Source organism: Megalops cyprinoides, chromosome 3 (genome assembly GCF_013368585.1).
Source record: "Megalops cyprinoides isolate fMegCyp1 chromosome 3, fMegCyp1.pri, whole genome shotgun sequence".
Lineage (NCBI taxonomy): Eukaryota > Metazoa > Chordata > Actinopteri > Elopiformes > Megalopidae > Megalops > Megalops cyprinoides.
Genome location: NC_050585.1, coordinates 33,131,352 through 33,156,032, shown reverse-complemented (window position 1 = coordinate 33,156,032; position 24,681 = coordinate 33,131,352). Strand labels below are relative to the sequence as shown.

The 24,681-nt window shown below is 44.8% G+C and overlaps 1 protein-coding gene across 1 annotated transcript in view; it reads left to right on the top strand.

Annotated features, from left to right (window-relative positions):
• Window positions 1-1,538: 1,538 nt before the first annotated feature.
• LOC118775189 (connector enhancer of kinase suppressor of ras 2-like) overlaps window positions 1,539-24,681 on the top strand; it is a 48,987-nt gene continuing 25,844 nt past the window's right edge. Inside the window, exons 1-5 of the mRNA XM_036524954.1 lie at window positions 1,539-2,196; window positions 15,700-15,863; window positions 17,623-17,825; window positions 20,682-20,769; window positions 23,073-23,114. Coding sequence (XP_036380847.1) covers window positions 2,133-2,196; window positions 15,700-15,863; window positions 17,623-17,825; window positions 20,682-20,769; window positions 23,073-23,114 — 561 coding nt within the window. The 5' untranslated portion in view covers window positions 1,539-2,132. The remainder of the gene's footprint in view (window positions 2,197-15,699; window positions 15,864-17,622; window positions 17,826-20,681; window positions 20,770-23,072; window positions 23,115-24,681) is intronic.

Here is a 24,681-nt window from a genome sequence, read left to right as displayed (position 1 = left end):
TGATCCTGTATTCAAGTCGTGGGTACGCCTCAACCTAAATGCAGAGTCTAAATTGGAACTCTACAGTCTTCTGCCCTCATCACACCCGTCGATGAATGATTTGAGTTGACTGAGTCGAGTGATTTGAATTGACGAAAAGAGCATTTACTCAGTGTGTTTGGGCTTTTGTCTAGTTTTCTGTATTCACTTATTGTGCCTTTTAGGACTTTACCAGTATGAAAAGACATGTCCTTCTGAATATTTTTTTTTTTTACTATCCGTATTCATTTGACATACTCTGTGTCAGATTCTGAATATGTTTCTTATACAGTATGGAGTTGGGTATTTGAGTATTGTCTATATGCAATGTAATGTTGATACAAAGTGCAAATATTAGCTATTTTTGTAATCAGCCTAGCACTATGCAGAGCTTCTCCAAATCGTTAAATGGACAGAGATATTGCAGTAGTTGTTAGGTATACAGAGTCAAAATGTACAGTACACTAACTTCTGCCTTTACTGTATGTTATCCATGATGATTTATGCGGTCAAGTGCTTACACGGATGTTTAGTGGTCATGCACACGTTAATTAATGCAGTACAGATCTCAATTTCTTTGTAGACAGGTCCTCTGTGTGTTCCTAAATGTCTGTCTTCGTTGGCCTGAGATCACTGTCTTCTGAGTGAATTGTACATGTTAAATAATGTAGTAGCAATGTTATCGCCGCTACCCCGTCAACCAGTCCAGTCTCCGTTCGTGAACTATGCTCGACTCCAAATGAGCAAAGTGATGGAGCGCAGCGGCACCTGACCTCGCGCTTTAGCTCCAGCTCCCGGGGGCAGAATACGTCTGAGAGCATTCACTAATGCATGCTTTTGTATCGATTCAATAACGTTTGACAAGACATTTGCCATTTAACATCATAAAAGCATATACACATGCATGCACGCTCGCGCACCCGCGTCGACACACTCACTCGTTCACTCAAACACACACATACACACACACGCGCGCGCGACTTTCATTAAATATAACCCTAAGAGCTCCTGATCATAAATAAAATCGAACAATATTCAAATGTAATTTTAAAATGCTTCCCAAATGGCACAGATTTCAGTCATTGCCGTCAAAACATGAACTTTGCCATAAATTGATAACACCGGATCAATGACATTACATCTGTATTTTCAATACATCTGTACAATAATACATGTATTTTCTTACAAATTACTAACCTGTAATTTCCCTCGTGTATATGTTTCATTCTGATTGAATGTAAGCTACATTTACGCATACATATTCACACACAATGTCGCATAGAACTGAATTTAAATAAAAATCCACGGGGGGAAGAACGCAGTGAATGCAAAAAAAAAAAAAAAAAAAAAAAAATGCATTCAAACACCGGCCTTTTGTTTCCTTGCAGATCGAGAGCTTGCATGTAGACCATCTTTTTATTTACAATTAATTTAACTCAAATCTCCTAAGACAGAAGTGGAAGAGTAAACACATTACGATATAGGAGCAGCATCAGTCGTTTCCGCTAGGCTGCGTTCTCCTGATGGAAGAGAGAGTGGGTAGAGTCAGAAGAGAGGGAGAAAATAGAGTGAGGGCGCGTGAGGGACAGGGGGCTGAGCGAGAGAACGAGCCATGTGAGCGAACGGTTGGCAAGCGGTGACAGACTGGCAACGACACTACAGGACAAGCATGTCGGAGGAGGAAGGGTGTGCAACACGAAACAAACATATGCAAAAATCAATAGATAGGTTCAGTTTAGTTTGGCCTCTGAGGACATTGCAAATGAGATTTAAATACAAACAAGACTAGACAACGGGATATAAAAGAGGGGGCGAAAAGCCTTGAACGACAAATAAAAGAGCTACCGAGGCGCACATAACAGCCAAATACGAAGGAATGCGAGAAATCTAGGGGAGACCGATTAGGCCAGCCAAAGCAATACATTGTGTCTCATTTCCTTCACTGCACATATACCGCTGATCCGCTGTGAAGGATAGTCCTGCATCCAGCTGGCGGGAGAAAAAAACTATTTTAAAAGAAGACTTCTGAAGTTCTAAATCATAATAGTAGGTTTGGCGGTGTTTTAATACCCTTCTCCAACCTTTCTGCCCGGCGAAAACACCACCAACTTCCAATGGCTTTAGTAATGGAACCAGTGAGTAAATGGACTCCGAGCCAAGTGATGAACTGGATGAAAGGTAAGGTGTTCCTCAAGAGATTCTCTAAGCATGGAATTGATAGATTTTCGCTGTAAATGACACAGCCTAATATTGAAAAACAGTGGTGTATGCAATACCACTGAACAGTGCACGGTTTATTACGATGATAAAAATGTGCACATTGTTCGTGTTGTCCGAGGGATTTCTTTTTTTGTGAATACCAGTTAAACAATTTTCGCTTGATTCCTTGTGACTGTGATCGTATAAACGCATAAATGCAACTTGACCAGAACGAGATTTCGCTGACTGGTGTCGCAACCTAATTGGTAAACAGGTGTCTATTACAAAAGCTGTTCCACGTGAACGTTTTCAGCTGTAAAGATTGAATTTGCCGATTATTTTTTTCCCCGCTGTTGTGCATCTACGGTGAATTGCTTTGCCCACGCTAATAGCATCTTTCTCATACGCGCGTGATCTGATCCCATCCCAGTTTAAAAAAGAGATCAGTGAATAATGTGAGAGACACGAGCGTAATTCGATTCAGTTTATCGCCATGTTAAAAAAGAAAAAAAAAACGTGCGCTGATGGAGTGAGGATCCACACGCTAGCGAGTAAAAACCCTACGCAACATGCGGAGCTATAGCGGATTAAAAAAAAAAACGTTTTAAGAAACACCGATGTACATCTGTCATTGTTATCACGATTGTGATACAAGTGACGTCACCCCATAGTTGATCTAGCATGTACTCATCCCCAACCATTTAACTGTAGATTGTGTTACGTATTTTATGCTATTTTGTATTTTTTAATCAAAATAGTGAGTTTTTTCTTTGACTCAGACTTGCCCGCTGTGTTGACCAAATCAGGACGGCTCACTCACCTGAGTGTGGGGTATCTAAGTCTGGTCGTCATGTGTGACATCTCAGATACACCTGCGCTGCCAGACTCACTGCAGTGAACGCATTCACTGTGTCTGTTTTGACTGACTAACAGACAGACAGATATACAGACAGACATGCATAGATTCCTGAGTACTGATGTACACACACATTGGAGGGACAGACAAACACACAGACAACAGTGCATGATTTAGTTTGGTATTACTTTTTGAGAAAAAAGGACAAAGTTTCTGCTTGATTGAGTGAACTAAGACTGTGTGAATGTGTGTCTTTTTGTGACTGTGTCTGCAGTCACACTGGACAAGTGAAACACACCACATACAGCCCACAGCATCCCAGTCCCTGACTTTCCATCTCTCGGTTGGCCTTGCGGTTGCAGTAATGGATGTGGGTGGGCACAACAGCTCTGATAGCCCCTCCCACGCACCTGCCTCTACACAGGCACCTCATAAAGCCAGTTAAAATTTACCTCTGGGAAAGATTAACAGACATGTCTCTCAGTCCTGCCCAAGGGTGTCCAATGGAGCAGGACTCCAGAAAAATTCAGAAGTGAGCAGGGAGGGGGAAAAACTCCTACAGCAGCACATTTATGCAAACACACAAGATCAGAAAATGCTAACGTCCAGTGATGATGAGGGTGGTGATTGTTGCACACAGGAGATTTCATGTTTGTTAGAATGGTATGTGGCACAGCAGGGCAGGGTGAGTGTATTAACACAGCTACGGTCCAGCAGTACTTGGTGGGAGACCCTGTAAAAATACACGCTGACTCCTGGGCACTTCCCAGCACCGCCGTCTGAACTGTGCCAAACTGGTGCAACCTACAGGGTGGAGGGTGTCCATGCGTGACTGGTGTAGCAGACCCACAAGATGCACTCGGTCCTGGGGTGCCCCAGAGCAGCACGAGGTACACAGCATACTGAACATTGTGAACATACTGAACAGCACCGTGTGTATGCTGACTGGCAGGGCAGGAGAGGTTGCACACCAGGAAGGGACGTCGTTTTCCAGTACATCTACAAGGTAGACCCCATGACACATCCTTACACAGCAAGCTGTGATGAAGTTAGGTAATTGTTGTTTATACTCACCCCCGCCCCCATGCACACACCCACCCACACACACGCATCACTGTGATGATGACATATCTCCCATGTGGCAGGGCGAGGGCAGCCAAACAGGCAGCATCTGTAATGTTCAGATTATCGTTATCCGTATCATTTCTGCAGTAATGGCAGATTATATTCTGCATAATCTCACATTCCTCTAGCACACCGATGCACGCTACATGGCCAGAATGCCACAGCTGGCAGGGCATCGTCGCTGGAGTCACCTGTTCAGCTGTGGGCGTACGATGTTAACGCCTTCACTGTTAAACATGTGCATTTTATTAGCGTCGATTTAGGTTTGTGAAGATGCAGACTGTGAAGCGTTTCACATCTTGAAGTGCCGTAACCACATCTTCAGAGGAGCGAGCATTCGCTCTCCTGGTGAGACCGCGGGCAGCGTGAACTCTCCGTCAGTGAAGTGTAAGGGATGCTGGATCCCTCCCAGCATCCTTCAGCCCCAGCCTCCATGAACTGTGTCACGCTGAGTGGCCCTGTAGTCATCGCAGTAATGACAGAGAGAGAAAAGGGGGGGTGGGTCGATCAGCGATTGTGAGTGCGTACACTACTTGGCCTTGTTTCTCCGTGTGCAGCATCACTCCGTATCTCAGGGCGTGTTGTGATGCAGCTAGTGTTTGATCCTGTTCTCCTCCGCTCAGTGTTTGAACAGAGGGATAAACAAGCCTGTCATTCTCTCCTGAAGAGGGTTTAATCCTTCTCCAAAGCTTCACAGTGAAGGTCTAATGTGTTTAGTTATGCCTGCAGTGTTTACAGAAGTGCACTCAGTTGTTTTGCGCATATGAATTCATACCACCCGCTGCAAATGTGTAGGACAAAACATTTATATTAAACCACATTCTGCCTGAATCCCACAACATATTCTCCCTTTTGAAAATATTTTTTTGTCTCTTAGACGTAGGTAATTAATTTGATGTGAAAGGCTGCATTCTGTGTATGTGTTTAGTGGGTGAATACACTTTGTGTTCAGTTTTTTTTTTTTTCGTTGAGTGTGTGTGGGTGTTTAATCTGTGTGTGCACTCCTGCTTCAGTGTGTGCATTTGGTCTGTGTTCAGTTTTTTTGTGTTCAGGCCGCGTGCGCGTTCAGGGGGAGAGAAAGATGGAAAAGGAGGGTGAAAAGGACACGGAGGGAGAAAAAGAAGGAGAGAGAGATTAGAATAGAGACATGGAGGGAAAGAGGGGAAATGAGTTTCCCTCAGAGGCAGAACGGCTCTTCTTCTTCGCTGCCAGTCACCTGCATTGTTCTGAATGAGTGTTAAATGCTCCCTCATCTTCAAGGGCTCAGAGCTAATGGAAGTGGAAATTTATTCCCCAAACCATCTTGTTGCGCCTTGAATCTGGCTGATTTAAGATGGCCCATTAAAATTCATGGAGTTTTTCCTCCACAGAAATGGCTGTGTGGAGGGGCTGGAACCTGGAGCGAGGGTGGAGGAGGGAGTTGGGGTGGGAGGAGGTGTTTTTCTGGGAGCGTTTATGATGTAGCAGGATATAGGAACATGCTGCAGAAACTGACTGCTGTATTATCCAAAATGAACTATTACCCTGATTTGCTACTCAGTTCTGTTATTATGTTATTTTCTTTATTCTGCTGTTTTTCATTTCGGAGAAATGCTGTTCAAAGGTTATTGTATGAGTGGGTGGTGGGGTTTTCTTAAAGCAATATTGCTTGCAGTGGCTTTTTGGTGTTTCTTCTTTCAGTAATCCATTAATACCTCATTGCTCCGGTGCTGTCTACATTTCTACATTTCTGTTGAATCTGCCTCCTCCTTACCCTCATTTTTCTGCAATCCTACTCTCTCTCCCTCTCGCTCGCCCTTTCTCCTCTGTTTCGCTCAACCTGCTGAGCCTAATCTCTCTGCTCTGGTGGAGTTTGTGAAAGGCGCACAGGTTTAGTGCTTTCACTCAGAAAATTGCCAGAGCGTTCCGAGCGACACAGCAAGAAAGCCCATTTCTTTTCCTCACCCCTCTTGTAAGATCCGAAAGTGCTCCGTGCCGAAAAGGAGCAGAACACCGGAATTGCATGGATCAGATGGCCCTCGCAAAAACGCCGTTCAGACTTCATTGATGAGACGAGGGCCGATCTCCAATGTACAGGGAGCAGGGCAGAGTGCGGGCGGCATTTGCAGGCACCACAAACTTGTTCAGGACCCTCGTTTGAGGACCGCTTAGGAGTGTCACAGCCGAGAGAGAACAGGCAAAAAGGGCTGAGCCCTCCCAAACCTCAAGGAGTTTATGAGCAGAAAAGTGCTGAGAGGGGGTGGAAGCTGAGGGGGTGAGGACAGCCAGCGGTGAAAGCCCTGCCTTTCCCAGAGTGCTCCAGTCACAGGGCGGTGAGCCGTCCCACGCTCCCACGGTGCCGTGGTGCCGCCTCACCCACCCAGCTGTCTGTGCCGTAATTAAACACTGTGGGTATGGTAATTCAGCTCAGCACCGTGCCTGTTCCTCCAACGCCTTGTGTATTTATGCAGCAATATGCGTATTCCTACGGTGCTCTCAGTGTGTCCCCACAGATTTCTGCGTATTCCTTCAGCGTTGTTTGTATTGTTACAGCTGTCTGTATTCCTTCAGCTCTGTGTGTATTTATACAGCACTGTGCGAATTCCTTCAGATGTGTGTAATTCATTCAGTGCTGAGTATGCTAATATGATATAATATGTGATGTTCCAGCAGACAGGAAGAAGGGATATTCTCCCTTCTTCCTGTCTGCCTCAAGAGGGGTTGTTACTACGAGAAGGGCGGCATCTCACATTTGCTCATACGTTTAATGTGCTGTCAGCCTTCCTGTGATCCTCCCAGCAGTGGCAGTCCAGTGACATGCCCAGTTCAGTCCGGAGAGTAGGCACCGCAGTCCCACAAAGAAATGTCTCAGTCTCATAGAGTCTTTTACATGAGGCATATTTCATAACACTGTCAGAGACACTTTGAAAGTGTAGGTTGTGTGTTCTGGTGTATGGTGCCTGGGTAAAGGAGACTGGTGCCACTGACAGGGGCAGGGACAGGGACAGGGATACATGACCTCTGCCCCCCCCCCCGACACTGTGAGGCGTGATCTGAATGAGGAGCGCTGCTGCCTGGCGGGCGGCTCGCATGCAGGCCCTGGTGTGCTCCAGTCGAAGTCTACCGTCACATGTCACATGTCCTTGAATGTAATCCCTGGTCTCAGGCCATGCATAATCGCATGCTGGATCTCAATCACGCACTGTACTGGTTATCTGTGTGTGGCTGGCTGCTCGGCGAAGCCTCCTGCAAGCACGGAGATCTCTCCCCTTCAGACCTCTCCCTTTCAGAACTCATCAGATCCATCAAAATAGCCTCTGGTGCTGGAGGCAGAACGCACAGGAGGTAATTGAGTTTTGCTCAGCACATTCGGCGCAGGGGTAATGAAATAGATGTTCCCCATCACGGCAGGTCAAATGTTAGAATTAATTCCGGGAGTTGGAGTATTGAGAGGCATTATGGAGGCAATACCTACCCAAGTTGCTCGTAACTTTTCTGTTTGTCAAGCAGAAGACTGTTATATAATTAAATAAATGTATCAAGTCTAAATATAGGGTCTGCACCTTGTAAATGAACACTCATCTTATAATATTCTCTAAGGGAGAAGGACATTGCTCAGAGCTCTGTGCTCCCATAAACATATGCATACACAGACACACACACACACACACACACACACACACACACACACACTCGCAGACTTCAGTGAGCCATCTTTGTTCCCTCTATTTTCCCGCGGCTCTGTGGTGCCCTCTTGCTTTCTACAGTATTTGGGCCTGGCCTCTTATGGGGATGACACCCTGAGAACATACCCTCTGCAGATTGAATGACAGGAGTCAAGGGTGGGGCAGTGGTGAGATTGTCCTGAAGTATTCCATGCATGAAGTGCTCTTCCTCTACAGCAGATTTGCACACTCCATGCTCCAGTTCCCAGGGCAACAGCCGTGCTGTAGCCTTGTCTGTCACACACCTGTCACAGAGCAGGTGTGTAAACAAGGCGAATAGCATTCAGATGCTGCGGGCCTATCCGTGACAGCTTGGGATGTGCAGCTGCTGGGAACGGGGACCTTCTGAAATGCATCACGCGGCCGCAGCAAAATAATCACTTGCCCCTCAACCCTCCTCGGGCTTTGAGGTTGAATGTGAGGTAATCTCTTGCTCCTTAGTCTGTTGGCCTGTGTGTTCTTGTGCTGCTTTGTACGTGTACGATTTTTGACCGTCCCTCCAGTTAACTAGCTGCAACCCCCAGAGTCTGAGCATTTCTCGCAGGCTCTCCCCTTGCTCTCCCACCCTTTCCTCCTCTCCCTCTGGCCCTCGCTTTTTTCTCTCCCCAGGCTGACTCCTTCCTCCTGGTGTGAGCATGTGGCTTGATGCTGAGTGAGTTCCCTGCCTGGCAAATTTGCACGAAAATATTTCAGTATGCTGTCAGTGGGAGGGAATGGGATGAGTCAGCACTGAGATGCATTGTGCTGCCTAACAGCAGGGCTACACAGCGTGTCCCGCTGAACAGCCACAGTCCAGCACAGACCCACCGAACACAGTCCAGTACAAACCCACTGAACACAGTCCAGCACAAACCCACTGAACACAGTCCAGTACAAACCCACTGAACACAGTCCAGCACAAACCCACTGAACACAAGACAACACATATTCACTGAGCAGCCACAGTCCAGCACAAACCCATTGAACACGGTCCAGCACAAACCCACTGAACACAAGACAACACATATTCATTGAACAGCCACAGTCCAACACAAACCCATTGAACACAGTCCAGCACAATCCCACTGAACACAGTTCAACACAAACCCACTGAACACATCCAGCACAAACCTACTGACTACAGCCCCAGAAAAACTCAGTGAACACAGTCCAGCACAAAACAATTGAGCTGGCAGAGTCTGGCACAGACAGACTGAACAGGCACAGTGCAGTGTTTAATATAATTAAAGTTAGGTGCTTAGGGATTTGATGTATCTCTAAGGGCTGTAGACAACACTGCCTCAGAGTCAACGCCTTTGTTAAGTGATGTGCTCAAACTCTCTCATGGCCAAAGTGCAGACTTTCTCTCCTTATTAAACACAGTGCTAATTTTGTATTATGTATGCTTTGTTATTTGCAACAGTGCTGATTGTGATTCCCCCATGAGTTCTCAGTGCAGATCGTGGCCTGTTGGACATGGAAAGATGGTGAAAGACTTTCTCTCACACATACTTAAGATTCAAAGGCCTGTCAGCTTTCTATAATTAATATGCTATTCGATGACTTACCTTGAGCATGTCCGGAGGCGAAATGAAGCTACTGAAGACAGGAAGCCCCGTGACCTTCCCATAATGCCTCTCTGCCCCCTGGTGTTTCCTGTGACTAATCCTCCCTCTCAGCTCAGCAGAGCGATGTGTCTGGCCCTCCCGCGTCTTCTATGGTTGGCCCCCCGGGCAGCTGGTTGGTTTTACAGTACAAGAGCATGGAAATCAGAACTTGGCACAAGAATGATATGTTGTCAGCAATGAATATCTCCTGTAGATGCGCTACAGGGTGGAGGAGCTGTATGCTGGCAGGGTGAGAGTTCATGGATCAGAGAGTGGGAAAAAAATGAAAGAGTGGAAGGGTGGACTGAGGGAGGGAAAGGGTAGGAGAATATGAACATAAAATACAGGTGTGTGATTTTGGTAAACCTCTTTGATGAATAAGAGGGCAGCGCGATAAGCATCTGATTCTCATCAGCAGTATTACTGTAGTTTGGAGATGGAGCTGTGACCAAATCATACCTGGTGCCAACTTTCCATGCTGGTACAGTGACCCTGGTAATGAATAGTTTCCTGGGTTAAATGTTACATGTGCAAACACTCGAAATGGACAGTTACCTGGATCAAATGTCAGGTGTGCAAACACCGTTAATGGACAATTTTCTGGGTAAATTGTCAGGTGTGCAGCTGCCAGGGTTGAGCAGTGTCCGGGGTTAGAGGCCTGGGTGACTTTATGAAGGGGCCTGAGGATGACAGGATTGCAGGGTCAGATGGAGATTCTGGCCTGTGATCCAGGAGCGTGTCCAGATTAAACAGGACTCAGCGGAGGATGGAGGATTAACAGAGCTGGCGGACTCATCGCCCCGTGGAGAGCTTTCAGAACTGCTTTACCTCAAAGAGTCACGATGTGGAAACACAGCCCCAAAGGCGCATGCACACAGACACACGCACACACATGCAAGCATGCACGCACGCACACACACACACACACACACATAGAGTCAGCTATGCGTCCACGTTGCTGGTCTGGCAGCACTGATTTCTTGTGTGAATATTGTAGATCTGAGCATAGTAGAGGATGAGAGGGGGAAGGCCCCACTCCTGAGTTTGTAGGTGATAATCCTGTCTTTGTGCATCAGTGTTGGGGGTCTTGACTGGGGGCCCAGGGTTACAATGGCTCCTCCAGGGTGCAGGAAGCTATAGTGTGGGAATTCATGCTTGTTTCACAGGTATGTGCTGGTTGTTGAGCACACATATGCATCTGCACAATGATACAGGGGGGTTAAGGGTCCGGGTGTGGACATTAGTTCTGGCTTCCGCTTTGTTCAAAGGCACGGATTTAAGGTCGCATTCCAGTGAATATGTATGGCATTCCCAGGATATCATAGGAACATCCATGAGTTACTGAGTTTGGAACTGACATGCAGATTTTTATGGGCTGAATTCATAACTGTAAGCACATGTGACAATGTACAATGCGACAACAGTGTATTGCATTACATTATGTAGCTGCCTTTGTGGAATAACTTTACATATTAACCATTCATATAGCTGGATGCCCTCTCTCTTTCTATTGCCCTGTCTAATCCAGACCATCTTCTTACTGAGGCAGACCTTCACTTCCTTTAAACATACTTAGACCGAATGCAATCCATGCATTTTTACTATGTAAAAACAAAAACATCGACGTAATACATGATCTTTTTCTTGTTCCTCTCCAGCTTAATCAGTTATTCAGTGTTAAATAACTCATCGCCACATTTAGTTCAAAGCACTTAATTCAGCTGTGGCATTGGAGATGTTATGATCCGTGAATTATTATATGGGTTCATTACTCTTAAATTTCCCTCCCTCTCTCTTCCTTAATTTCTCTTGGTCTCCCTCCTCACATTCACACATGCTTTCTGGTTCTGTATAAGGCTGTGCTACAGAGACCTGCCCCGATTATGCTGTTAGACCAAAACACAGTAGGCCTGTTTGTTGCTAAACTCTTCACTGGAAGGAGGATTGGCAGCAGTCCCTGTAGTCACACCCAATTAGAGCTGACCAGACCTGCTGATAATCCCAGAGTGATTACATCACCTAACGCATCACACACGTGCATGCCTGCACATACGCACACACACACACACACACACACACACACACACGCTCACACACAGATACCCACACGTACACAAATACACATACACAGATGCACAGAGGTGGGATGAAAGGGCTCCTACACGGAATATAAAAAAAAGCCTGAAAAAGCCTGAATGCTCCCTTTCCCTCGGTTCTGCTGTAATGGCAGTGCCAGCTTGGGGGCCCTTTCAAGCGTCCCTCAGAGGGCCTTGTGTTCCCTGGGATCAGGGATACACAATGCAGCGGCCCTTCAGAGAGACGAGTGCCCTGGCAGGTCTCCCCTCCCCGGGAACGGGTTTCAGAGAGCGGCTCCTTTCTCACGACTCACTCCAGAGCCGTTATTGACATTTTGGTGGTGGAAGCTGTGAGGCGTAGGAAAGCAGGCAGCCTGCCTGGCAGCCTCCTAGTGCTTCTCGTGCATCTCTCTCCAGCGTTCTTCTCCAGCACAGATGTCTGCGTTGATGAGCGGGAATCGTGGAGAGGGAGAACTCCTCTTGCTGTCAGGCAGCACTGTTTGATGGCTTTCCTCCAATTTATTTTCCACTGGGTTTCAGCACCGTCATGAGCCTGTGTGTTGATTTTTCTCTAGAAAGTTTGTACGCAGCTAATCACAAGTTGCACTTTGTTAAGTGTTGAGGCTGTAATCCCCAGTGGTTTAGAGATGGAGAGGCTTAAAGATCCATCCAGGCACACAAGCACATTTTTCTTGCAGGGGGAAGGACTGTTTGTGTATCTATGTTTGTGTGTGTGTCCCTCTTCCACCCCTCTTGTTTTTGCTGAGTGTGTATGGGTCTGTACCCTGCCATATCTCTGCTGTGTGTGTGTGTTGTCTCCCCTAAGTGTGTGTGCCCTACCCTAGATTGTTCTGTGTGTGTGTGTGTGTGTGTGTGTGTGTCTATTCTGTATGTGCCCTGTCACTGACAGTGATGAATGGTTCAGAAAATGGGGCTGTACTCCTCTCCCCAGGGAAACAGAATGCTTTTACAGCCACTACTTACACGCTGCAGCCTAATTAACAACCAATTTATACTCTTATCATCAGAAAGCGCTCTGTTTGTTTACGCTCCCTGGGGAAACATTTCTGTGCTTGGTAATCCTCTCTGTATTATGGTTAATTGTTTCATACTGTGTGCACTTGTCCCCTCTGGACATTCATTTGTAGGCAAGTGTGTGTGTTGGTGTGCATGACTGTGTCTGTGTGTGTGTGTATCTATTTTCTGTTGTTGATCAAATTTCCCCTTTACCAGGTTGCTCAGCACTATTTCTATGGTAACAGTGGGACTCTGTGGGTTCCTCTGAAGGGGCATGGATAGGCCTCTTTATGTCAACAGAAGGGCAGAGCTTGACAGTCCATGCATCAGTCAACATCCATTTCATTATTAATACACAATCAAATATAATTAGGCCTCAGGTCTTACACAAATGAATGAATGAATGGATCTCTTTCTCTGCTTTTTGTGTGTAGCTTTAATTTGAACTTTTGCTTCTTTTTTATTATTTTTGTGAGGAGAATAAATGAGCAGACGGAAGATGAGGAGATTGCGGGGGAGAGAACGAGAGAGGAAGGACAGAGCAGAAAAGAAGAGGACATACATTTTGAAAGGCTGTCTACTGCTGTCTGAAACACTGCACTGATCTCTCTCTCTGCTTCTGTAAACATGACTACCACAGGCTTTCTAATGGTGCTGGGCACGGTGCTGTGTTCTCCCTTACACACCCCTCCTCCTCCCCTCTCAGACACAACCTGGTGCAGTGACACCATGCCACTAGCCAAAGTGGTGTATTAATTCCTGAACACCAGGAGCGGTTATGATTGTCTCTATTTGGGTCTGCATCTGCAGGATTGACTTCACACTTGCATTTAATTGCCTGTGCTGTTCTACATCAGTAGCATCAGTAAAGTGAAGCAGCAGAAGCTGAACATATTTCAGACTTTTTCAAACTTTTGCTTTGGCTCCGCATGTAGTGAAAATATACTATTTGTGCCGCGAGGGAAAGAGGAAAATTGTCACTGCTTTGTTTGCAGTGCCTACATTAAAAACAAAGGGATTTCCTCTGATTTTGGCTGCTTTGCCACATTGCATGAGAAAGCTGCTTAGCTGGGACTGTGTCATCTCTCATTCTCCTTGTTCACCAGCTTAGGGAGGGGTGCACGTTTCCATGATCACAGTGGGCCTCGACACAATACTGAGCCAGGTCAGCGGGTGTGTGTTTCTGTGACAACCGTCACAGTCTGGCCTTACGGGTGTGTGGGTTCTCCTAGCAACCAAAGCCCCCAGCCCTTCAGGGCGGGGTGCCGGGTGAGACAGTGACTGATGGTATTTACACAGCTGTGTGCCAAAACTGTCACTTCACCAGTGGCGCCTGGAGACAGCACTCTCTCGTTCCCATTCTGTTTCACCCTCTCTGTTTGTGCGAGTGCCTCTCTCTCACTCCGTCTCTCCCTTTGTCTGTGTCACTTTCTCTTCCACCTCGCTCTCCGTCCTCCCTGTCTCTGTCTCAGACTCTCCCTCTTTTTCTTGAGTGGGGTGTGCCTGCTCATGGATGTAGCCTGCGTCAGCAATCACCACTGTCACATCTTTTAATCTCAGGGATCTCTCTCTGTCATCCTGCGATAAATCTAACGAGGACACGCACGCTTGCGCACACACAGGCACACACACTCGCATGCACACAAACACAGCGCTGGTTCACAGACAGGGGGCAAGGGAGCTGTCCTTGGTGCTGGGAGTCTTTCTGACAGGACAGGGAGAACGACACATGCTCTGTCTCTTGACTCCTCTTGTATTCTAGCAATAACCAAAATTAAAAGGTTCCCATTAAGTGTTGCTTTGATTTTTTTTTTTGTACACGTAAAGTACTAATCAAAATTCTGGGCACACCTGATAATTGGAAACATGCATTCAAAAACATTTTGATCTAAGGGCTTATATGCTTGAAATTTGTTTCTTAGTCAAATATAAATATTGAATCTGAGGCCTATGTATGAATTTCTTTCCAAAAAAAATTTAAGTAAAAATATTTTTGACTACTTTTGATTTGTTTAACACTTTTTTTGTCACTGCATAATTCTGTTTGTGCTATTTCATGGTTTTGAAGTCTTTGATGACTTTTATTCTAAAATGTGAAAATAGTAAAAATAAAGAAAACCCCTTCTATGTGTAGGTGTGCCAAAACATTTGACTGGTACTGTACATTGTAGAATCCCATTACAGAGATTTGAGTGTCTCACACTTCCAAATGGATAGTTCATTAAATACAGAAGAGTAAATGAAGAACTCACACTTCTCATGGATAAACTAATTCACTCTTCCATTTGCTAAAACCGATCCATACAGCTCTATGTAGCCTCTCCATAAATGAAGTCATTTAAAGTACCATTTTGTGTAGACCACCGGTGCAGTTTACACAGGGTAGAGGTAATGTGTTCCCGTGGTGTTGTATGTACCAGTACACTGGGATTTTAGAGCTGCACATACCAAGGCCTGTCCATACCTCTCTCTGGTATGTCCCAATGCAGTGGCATTGCAGTAGTGTAATCATGGGTTTCAAGAGCGCTACTGCAGTCAAAGATGACTCTTCAAAAAAGATAGGACTGGTGATCCATCAGTCAGCAAAGTAAATTCAGTTATTTTGAACACAGGAGTTTTTGGGACCAACACCATGATCTCTTTTTTTGTCACAGTTCATCTGTTAAAATCGCTCATCCAATGTTCAACACCCTGAAGACATTACGGAACGAATAGCTGATGTACGTTTAGTGTTAACATAAATCAGAGTTCTACCAGCACTTGGAAATATATGATTTCCCCAAGAGGCAGCATGTGAATAAAAAACTGGAAGGGTACAAGCATAGAGTGCTGGGTACCTTGTGTGATAAGGGACTACGTATTGGATCTGTGTTTATTCAGAGAAAAAGAAGTGATCTTGTATAAAATTCTGAAGCATCCCAAGGGACGAAACCAGGGTGAATCTATTAAGGTGGCAGGTAGACAATGTGTGCACAGTAGGGAGCTGTCAGAGGCGGAAAAGCCAATCACTACCAATGCAGCTCATATTTCAATTTGAAAAGGCGTCTTTAGTGACTTTAGGTCTTGAGAAAATCTGGAAAGCCATAATGTTGTGTCTCTCCATCCCTCTCCTTTCTCAGGGCTGGATGACTGTCTGCTGCAGTACATCCAGAACTTTGAGCGGGAGAAAGTGACTGGGGATCAGCTGTTGAGGATCACCCATCAGGAGCTGGAGGACCTGGGCGTGTCCCGCATTGGACACCAGGAGCTCATTCTGGAGGCAGTGGACCTGCTGTGTGCTCTGGTGGGTCCCGTTTCTGTGGGGTGTTATGGTGGAATATCCCATGGGGGGTGGAGTCAGGTCTCTCAAGGTGGCAGAACTTGGTCTTTGGGTCTGTATGGAGCATAGCTGAATCTGTTGGGACAGGGACTGGCTGGCAGCAAGATCAAGCAGAAGACAGAGATTGCTTTCTGTGTAACTGATAACAGATAATTCCAGGATGAACAGTGAACACAAACACCCATAATCCCTTAGGAATGATGCCTTCACCCTTCTGCTAACCCCTCACATTGAAATACATTTGTGGCTTGTGACTGTGACTCTGCAAAGGGGTTGTGACTCTCAAAAGGGAACTGTTTCTGTGGAAGAAGTCACAGAAGAAGTCACATGTGGAGTATCCACTGAGAATAGTGTGAAGGAGAAGTTATTGTACACAGACTGCTTTGCACATTCATGACCACAACAAAAGCTTTTCCTCAGTTTTAAAAAACACTTCATGTAATTACATAATGACTGTAGTCATAAATTGTTCTCTCTGTTCTTCCCGAGCACTGCGGTATTAAAAAATGATTACACTTCTGCCCGCCCCTCATACAACAGAATTTTGGAAACAGTGATAATTAAGTCCGTTTCTCTTAAATAAAGAGAAATAGTGGTGTAAAATGTATTCAGCAGGAGAACTGCAATGATGCACAGGTAGATGGAATACATTTAATATCTTACATAATTTATATATTTTTCAGTCAGGTGATTTAAATTTATGAAGGAGCAACATCAGAAGAATTTGCCATCTTCTAACCACCTACTCAACCCAATTCCTCGTCCAATTGTTGGTTTTCTCCTGCCTAGACTGTTGCAGCTCCCTGCTTGCTGTCCTATGTGCATGTGCAATCAGTCCCCTACAGCTTACTCAGAAAACTGCTGCTAAATTGGTCCACATTGTCCCCAAATCCTTCTATGTCACACCCTGCCTTATCTCTCTTTGCTGGCTCCTGGTGATGGCTCGCGTCTGCTTCACATTGCTGGTGTTTGTCTACCAAGTGGTGAGGGGATTGGCTCCCTCTTACCTGATTAATCAATCAATTGACCCCCCCCACCTCACCCCGTTAAATCTCTGCCTCTGGATGGTGGAATGAGTTTCCTGTTGTCGTCAGAACAGCTGAGATGCTGGCCATCTTTTGTCACAGACCCACCTCTTCAGGCCACACCTCAGCCAGCTGACCCAAGCATGATCTTTTCGATCTTTGGGACTCTTATGTGTAATTATATGTGGAAGTGTAAATAATACAATAAAGAATAATACAGTCCTTAGGCTTTGCATATTGCATTGCACTTACATGCTTATCTAGGCATGCACATGTGATTTCAGCACTGTTTGGTATAGATGTTTCTTCATATGTGGTTATTCATGTCTTGTTTGTGCAATTTTTCATGCTACGTGCTAAATGCACTGTGTAAGTTTGTTGTGTAAGCGTGTCTGCGAAATGGCAGTAATTTAATGTAAATGTTGAGACTGTTGCTGCTGTCTTTCTAGCAATGCCAGGCTGGCACTAGATCACTTTTTCAAAGAGTTATTCCACAGAGAGTGACAGACTGACAGACTCCGCCAGCTGGCATCCCTCAAAACCTGGGCCCCTCATACACCTGTGGCATTTTATTAATCTTGCCTCTTGTCCACAGATGGTGATGAATGGGAAGGTTCTGCCAAATTAATTTTGAAGCTTTGTGTGTTTCTTAGACACCTGTCTTTGTGTCCTGATGGCCCACCCTGTGTCTCCTGCAGAATTATGGCTTAGAGACGGAGAACCTGAAGACTCTGTCTCACAGGCTCAACGCTTCGGCCAAGAACCTACAGAACTTCATTACAGGACGCCGGCGGAGCGGTCATTACGAGGGTCGGACCTCGCGCAAGCTGCCCAATGACTTCCTGACGTCTGTGGTGGACCTCATTGGTGCCGCAAAAAGCCTCCTGGCATGGCTAGATAGGTTAGTCTCGCAATACGCCACAGTCACACCGCGAGACCTCACTCTCAAGACTCCACAGGGTTCTCACAACACAACATTTCATGCTTTATCAGTTTCATGGAGAGCTATTATATATTTCTCACATTCAACCAACATTCAGTCAACAACAGATTTCCCCACTGTAACTTTCTACTCATGAATACTACCTATTGGTGATATTGTTCAGATCACTAACAAGCTAATTGCTCACTACCTGCTCAGTAACAGAGCAGACCCATATACGTCCCTGACCCTCTTAAAAGAAAGGTGTTGTCTGTGCAGTTTTGGTTGCAATGGTCATCTTGGAAGTGTTAGCTAGATTGAATCCAGTCTTCATATTAATATGAGATCACAGAGCCACTGGTGATTGAATTCACAGTTGAACCATGGGGCTTCAGAAGAGCTTGCTTCCATATTCGATGTGAAACTCACACATTGAATTCACTAAACTGGTTATGTCAACTCCAGGGCATGGAATCTGCTGCTGACAGGATGTCAGGATGTGTGCGATAACTAGGACATCTGTTGTGTCATTTACTGTTACGGCTTTGTCATAAAAATATGGATGAAAGCACTGGTGCCTGGCTCTGTTCAAATATGTGTGTGTGACAACACAAACATTTAGCTTTAAAAATGGTAGTTATTTCAGATGTTATAAAACATGGATTTTGGAATCCTGCATGCTTAACCATTGCAACATGGTATGGTGTTGTAAAAATAGATTCAATGCTTGTGGGATTTGATATAGACATTTTAAAAGACCTTATTTTAGATGGATGGTATGTCAGACCGGCAATGTGCCAGTGCTTGAGGGCAGCAGTGAGGTGTACTGGTTAAGGAGCAGGATTTGTAACCCCAAGCTTGCCAGCTCAGTTCCTGATTGGAGCACCATTGTTGTACCCTTGGGCAAGGTACTTAAACCAGAACTGCCTCAGTAAATATCCAGCTGTATTAACGGATATCATGTGACCACTGTAATTTTCTCTGGATAAAAGTGTCTGCTGAGCAATGTAATGTAAATGTACCTCAGACAGAGACAGTGTATCAGTGCTGGAGGGTGTCTCAAACAGAGACAGTGCATGAATGCTGGAAGGTACCTCAGACAGAGATAGTGTATCAGTGCTGGAGGATATCTAAGACAGAGACAGGGATGCTATATAATCTGCAAAAAGTTCTTCTACCTTTATTCTTCCTCATAGTGTTTGTGTAGTGAGCCAGGAAACATTCACTTTCTAATTTCTTTTTCTTTTCTCATTCACTTGCTGCACTTTCCCTCATTCTTTGCTCCCTCTCTCATATGGGGTCAAGTGTCGGTCAAATTTTCACTAATGAAGAGGAACCTGTGAAGCTAAATCAGGACTCCATAGGTCTATGTACCCCAGGGGCTGTGTGTAAGGAGAAACCTCTCACTGGTCTGTGTGAATCTGAGAGGTGCGCCTTTGGTCAGTCAGGATAGGTTTTGGCAGGCACATGTGCAATAATCTCATTTGCAATCTCACAAGTCCCCCTTGCCATCCACATAGCAACAAACACGTGCACACAAACATGCACGCACACACACACACACACACACACCCAGACACACACACACATGCACACACGCGCACACACGCACACACGCACACACAGGCTCTTTGTGCAGTGCAGGTCTGTGGAGACTGAAAGCGGAGGTTGGGTGTTTTTTTTTTCTCTGTGCCCGTGGGTGCTTTATGTTGAGAGGCCCTGCAGAGAATAAAGGGAGAATGAATCTGTAAGCATGTGTCAGGGGGACTGTAGGTGGACCGGATACTAAGCTGGTCACTGTGTGGGGATGCTGTTTCGTTGTGATTTCATGGGGGTGGGGGGCTAAAGGAGACACTTTTGTGGAATGTGACTCATATCTGCATTATGCCTCACTCTTATTTGCTGATGCATCTCCTGTCGGTAGTTCATTAGTTTGGCCTTTTGAGGGATTTCCACATCTTGTCATCTAACATACTCTGAAAACACGCCCCTGTTCCCCTCAGCTCCAGGGTGCTTCTGTTTAGCAGTCTGTTGCTGTTAATATTATTAACGTACACCACCAGCCATAGCAAAAAACAGCGGATGATGCACAATGCCCATTCATAATATCATAAAAAAACGTGTAATAAAGAACACATTTGAGTCAATTGGGTTTAGTTGCAAAAAGAGTAAGGAATTCAGCATGCCTGTGAGATTAGATGTTTCCTACAAATTCACTTCACTGTAACAAAGCTTGTAAAATGAAACATGAGGTGACTGTGATTAAAATAGCTGAGGTAATGCTTAAAATTGTGTGAGTATAATAAGTATTGAGAGGTCAGTTCTGCATTTCGAATGTTGCCGGGCAATTCCTCACACAATACGGCAGACAAAAAAAAACAAAAAAAAAAAAAACAAGACTTAGCAGCTGAGAGAATGTGTGATATGTGAGGAAATGACGGATATAATATAATGAGCAGGAGAATGGATATGTAAATAGCATGCACTTGTAAATAACATGATAGGGAGTGAGCAATGGAATATTGTCATGGAAACAAGGAAGAGAAAGGACAAGGATTTGTGTGGAGTATGCCTGTGACTGTGTCACTGTTTCAAACTGTGTCAAACACATCCGCGTTTCTATTTCAGTTCTGTTGTCTCCGCACTGTTACGATGTATGATCCCAGTGAAACAGACGAACACCGTACCGTACAAATACAGTACATATGAGGAACATACCTTGTGTAATTCTATGGTGCGTACACGGTACAGAAGCACGCAAGTTTGTTGTCCAGTTTATGTCATTGGGGTTAAGAATTTACTAACAGTTAATTCCAGGTGCTACTTCTTTTTCAGGTCTCCGTTTGCAGCAGTGGCAGACTACTCTGTGACCAGAAACAATGTGATCCAGCTGTGTCTTGAGCTCACCACTATTGTGCAGCAGGTGAACTTTCATTCTGTAACATCTGTACAAGAAAACTCTCAGTCACAGTCTCCACTACGGCACATGCAGCTTAATCAGTGCTAGGAGAGAACAAATTACAATCTGGTGATTTGTGGAAGTGTGAAGGGATGTGGAAAAGCAAGTGATCTCTGCTGAAATACTTAGCCCTTAATATTTGTAAAACTGACAGAAACTTTTAATTGCTTTTTATTCTTCATTCTTCATTTCTCGTTGGAAGGCACTGTTAAATTAAAGATAAAGGTGTCACGGTGGAGTCCGGACATACTGGTAGAATGCACACGAAGCACGGCTTATATTCCCAACAGTGAAATGAGAGGAAGGAGGCAGAGGGTGATCAGGTTAATTCTCTCCTTGCCTCAGACACTGAGGTCTTAGAGTGCTGTTATTCTGTTCCCCCCCTGTGCCCTTGATCGAATGTGACACAGTCTCATAACCGTTTTTCATTTTAAGTGTTTAGTTTTGTATGTTCTGTGTTATGTAACTGCCTTAGATGTAATAGTCGTCATTCTAGATAAGGTCTTGTCCAGGGCTCCGTGTGCTGTCAGGTTGTCACATAGTGAATCAGACCTGGAATACAAGAGGGCAGGGTGGAGAGGAGGCAGGGGAGGGGAGGGGAGGGGAGGGAAGGGGAGGACAGTGTTTTGAGGCCTCCGAGTCTCTATAGAGCAGTAATGGGAATTGTTCTTTCCACCTCTCCCCCTTTGTTCTACACTGTGGGTATTTTAATCGTGTTAGGGAGCAGCAGGGCATTGTGGGTGATGATGAATATAATTAGAGCAGTGAGTCCCAGAGTGCTCTCACTCACTGTTGGAGCAGGAGGGAAAGGAGAGAATGTACTTGCATTGGAGCATTCGTTTAGTGACACCAAGACTCTTTAAAGAAATGTGTATAGCCTTGTGCTAATCACAGCTGTCTATGTGGCCTACTGTGTGTCTCTCAGGTGTTCTTCGGTGCGTCTTTCTGTGTTCCGCTTTGTGTGTCTGAAGTGTTTCCCTGTGTCAGTCAGTGGTGTGCGCCTCCATGCATTCTCTGGGTCTCTCTGATGTGTTTCTCTGTGTTTGATCTGCAGTTCCAATCAGTGTGGTAGGTAGTTCACATAGAGGTAGAGGAGTCTTGGCCTTGCTCTTGGGGAGCTGCTTCAATCAGATGCAGCTGGGATCACATGATGTAGCACCAGACCAGGGTTTGATCCAGAAAATGTTGTGCATTTGAAAGCAGGGGCACTTGTTAAATCAGCACTGACACTGGGGATATGAGGTTCAGAGATTATTGATCATGGCTCTGTTATGCTGATGCCAGCACCCTTTAACACTGATCATGGATCAGCATCTAACCCTAACACAAAATGGATGAGGTAAGGATTAGTGGGGTTAAGCTGAACCTGGGTCTGAACCTAACCTAAATTTGAACCTAAATCTGGAATTTATAGGTTATCACACAGAAAGTAGGTATAGTCATTTATTGTCACAGTCCAACGTTTAATCTTGCATATCACAGCATTGGTCAACATCATAATGACTCCAGTGAGGTTTGCATTCAGGCCAGTACTGCTGTCAGTAGTGAGGTTCAGATCAGAAAAGTTTTTTCTGTCAGGAGAAGGGTTAACTCAGAACCCAGGACACACCCGGAGGAGTATGATGGGCCGTATCCATGGAGACAGCACTTCAGTAGTGTGGTGATTTATTTTATATAGTATTTATAAATGTAAACATTGTTTTCTCTTGAAGAGACCCATTACACAGCTAAATGCTGGAGTTGTTTCTTGGATTGCAGGGTGTGTAAATGGGATGGGTCCCAGAACGGAGTATTTCCAACCAGCTCTGAGTTTAAGCTTCACCCAAAACTCTGTAGAGGACACAAAGCCTACATTCTGCTCCACTTTTTCCGTTTGCCTTGAAACACATACCCAGCACTTCTTGACTCATATTCAGGTGTCTATAGGTGTAATATCCACTGATACCACACCAGAGCTAGAGCAGACTGGATTTTTTTTTCCGGTTTCAAGTGGTTTTCCATTATTTTTATCCACTTTAACCTAGTCCAGCTTAACCTGCTATTATTACTACTGTTGGCTTGGTAAAAAAGAACCAGGTTAGCCAGCTTTTCCACAGCAGTTTCAGCTCTGCTGTTGAAAAGGGCTGTTATGGCTCTGCATTTGGTAATTCTTGTAATTGTAATAATGCATAACTGAAAGGGACCGACGGCCAGCCGCAGCCATCCATGGTTTTAGTAAAGTGCTATCAAGGCAAACTGCAACTAAGTGTTATCTTGTTGTTTTGCAGGATTGCACTGTGTATGAAACAGAAAATAAGATTCTGCATGTGGTAAGTTAATTTTCTGTGGGATTCACATAACCTTACATTACATTAACCTTTCTGGTGTTCAACTTACTAGAACAGGTGCCCACTAATGTACAGCTCAGCAGGGAGCTTGCAGACATAAAAGCCTACTACTAATGTAGCTTTGCATCAGCTTTGCACCAAGGTTTTCCATTTCTGGTCAGAGGGAACCACTAAGCTGGTTTTAGTTTCAGCTGGGCTCAGCTAGTGGGTTTTATTGAGTTTTTAATTAATATTTATTTGACTTTGACACCCCTCAACAGTCAGTTTACATTTGTGGAGCAGACATGTTTCTATGCATTTATTTTTAATGTACTCATTATAAACAAATCCTGTATCATTATTCAGTAAACAACTCTGTTAGACAGGGTCTACAAGTGCCAGCACTGAGAAATTCAATCCTTGCATGAGCAGTACCCATAGTACCCTTCTCTAATTAACAGGTCAATAAGATTTTATAGGTAAAAATTTTCCTCCTCTGATAAGAGGGTATGAAGTGTTTGCAGATGAAGAGTGAATACCATCCAAATGGGGGGAGATATCCCAGTCATGGCTATGGCCAATTTTTGGGCAGGTGTCCCACTACAAATATCGCTCATGTTCAGGTGGATTCCCTGTCAAGAACTCCCTAAATATCACCTGTGTTTGTGTTTGTGTGATATTTCTGTCATGAAAATCACCTATGTTCGTGTTTGGGTGGATGTCCCTGTCATGAATATCACCCATGTTTTGGCAGAAGTCCCTGTTAGTGGTCTCTTATTCCAGCAGCTCACCTGTGGACATTTTAAGATCATTAACATTATAAATTTGTATAATTGTTCAAATTTTCAAAATGCATACCTTTCAAAGACACTGAAATTGAAAATTATTTAACTGTCATTGTCTCGAGATTAAAAAAAGCACAAGCCAGGATACAGCTGCCAGTTCTCCCTACCACGCATTTATAAATATCTCCTCAGTTTGAAAGTGCTCCGCTTTTTTTCCAGATTCTGTGGGAGATGTCACATTTGAGAAATGTGCACATAAATAAACTCAGATTGAAAGTAGGGAGAGTGAGGGAGAGATTGAGAGAGAGAGAGGAGGTGAGGGACAGGGATATGTTTGCTGAGTGGGAGAGAGGCAGGAACAAGAGAGAGGGCTATTTTTGAAAGGAGAAGGCTGTAGTTAAGGTCATGGAATGGGAGCACTAGCATTGTTGTGTCTCCAAAGAGACGCTGCTTGAATCTCCAGCAGATGGACTGTTGCTCTGTTTATTAGGTTTCTCTCTGGTGTGATTTCTTGCATTTATTCCTAGTGAAAATTAATGAAAAGGTACAAGTTACAACTGTAATAAAGTTTTTAATCATTTCAGAATGAAATTCTATTGCGTAAAGTCCATTCAGCCATTTGAAAGAGAACCCTCTCTACCTGCCTAGCATATGACTCCTACCTTTGACTCTAAGGGGAATATTTTTTCCTATGGTTAATTCTGTTTTTGCAACAGAGATGAAAAGAATGGAAAAGGATGTGTAAGTATTTTTCTCCGGGGGGGTCTGTGTGAGGGCAGTGAACC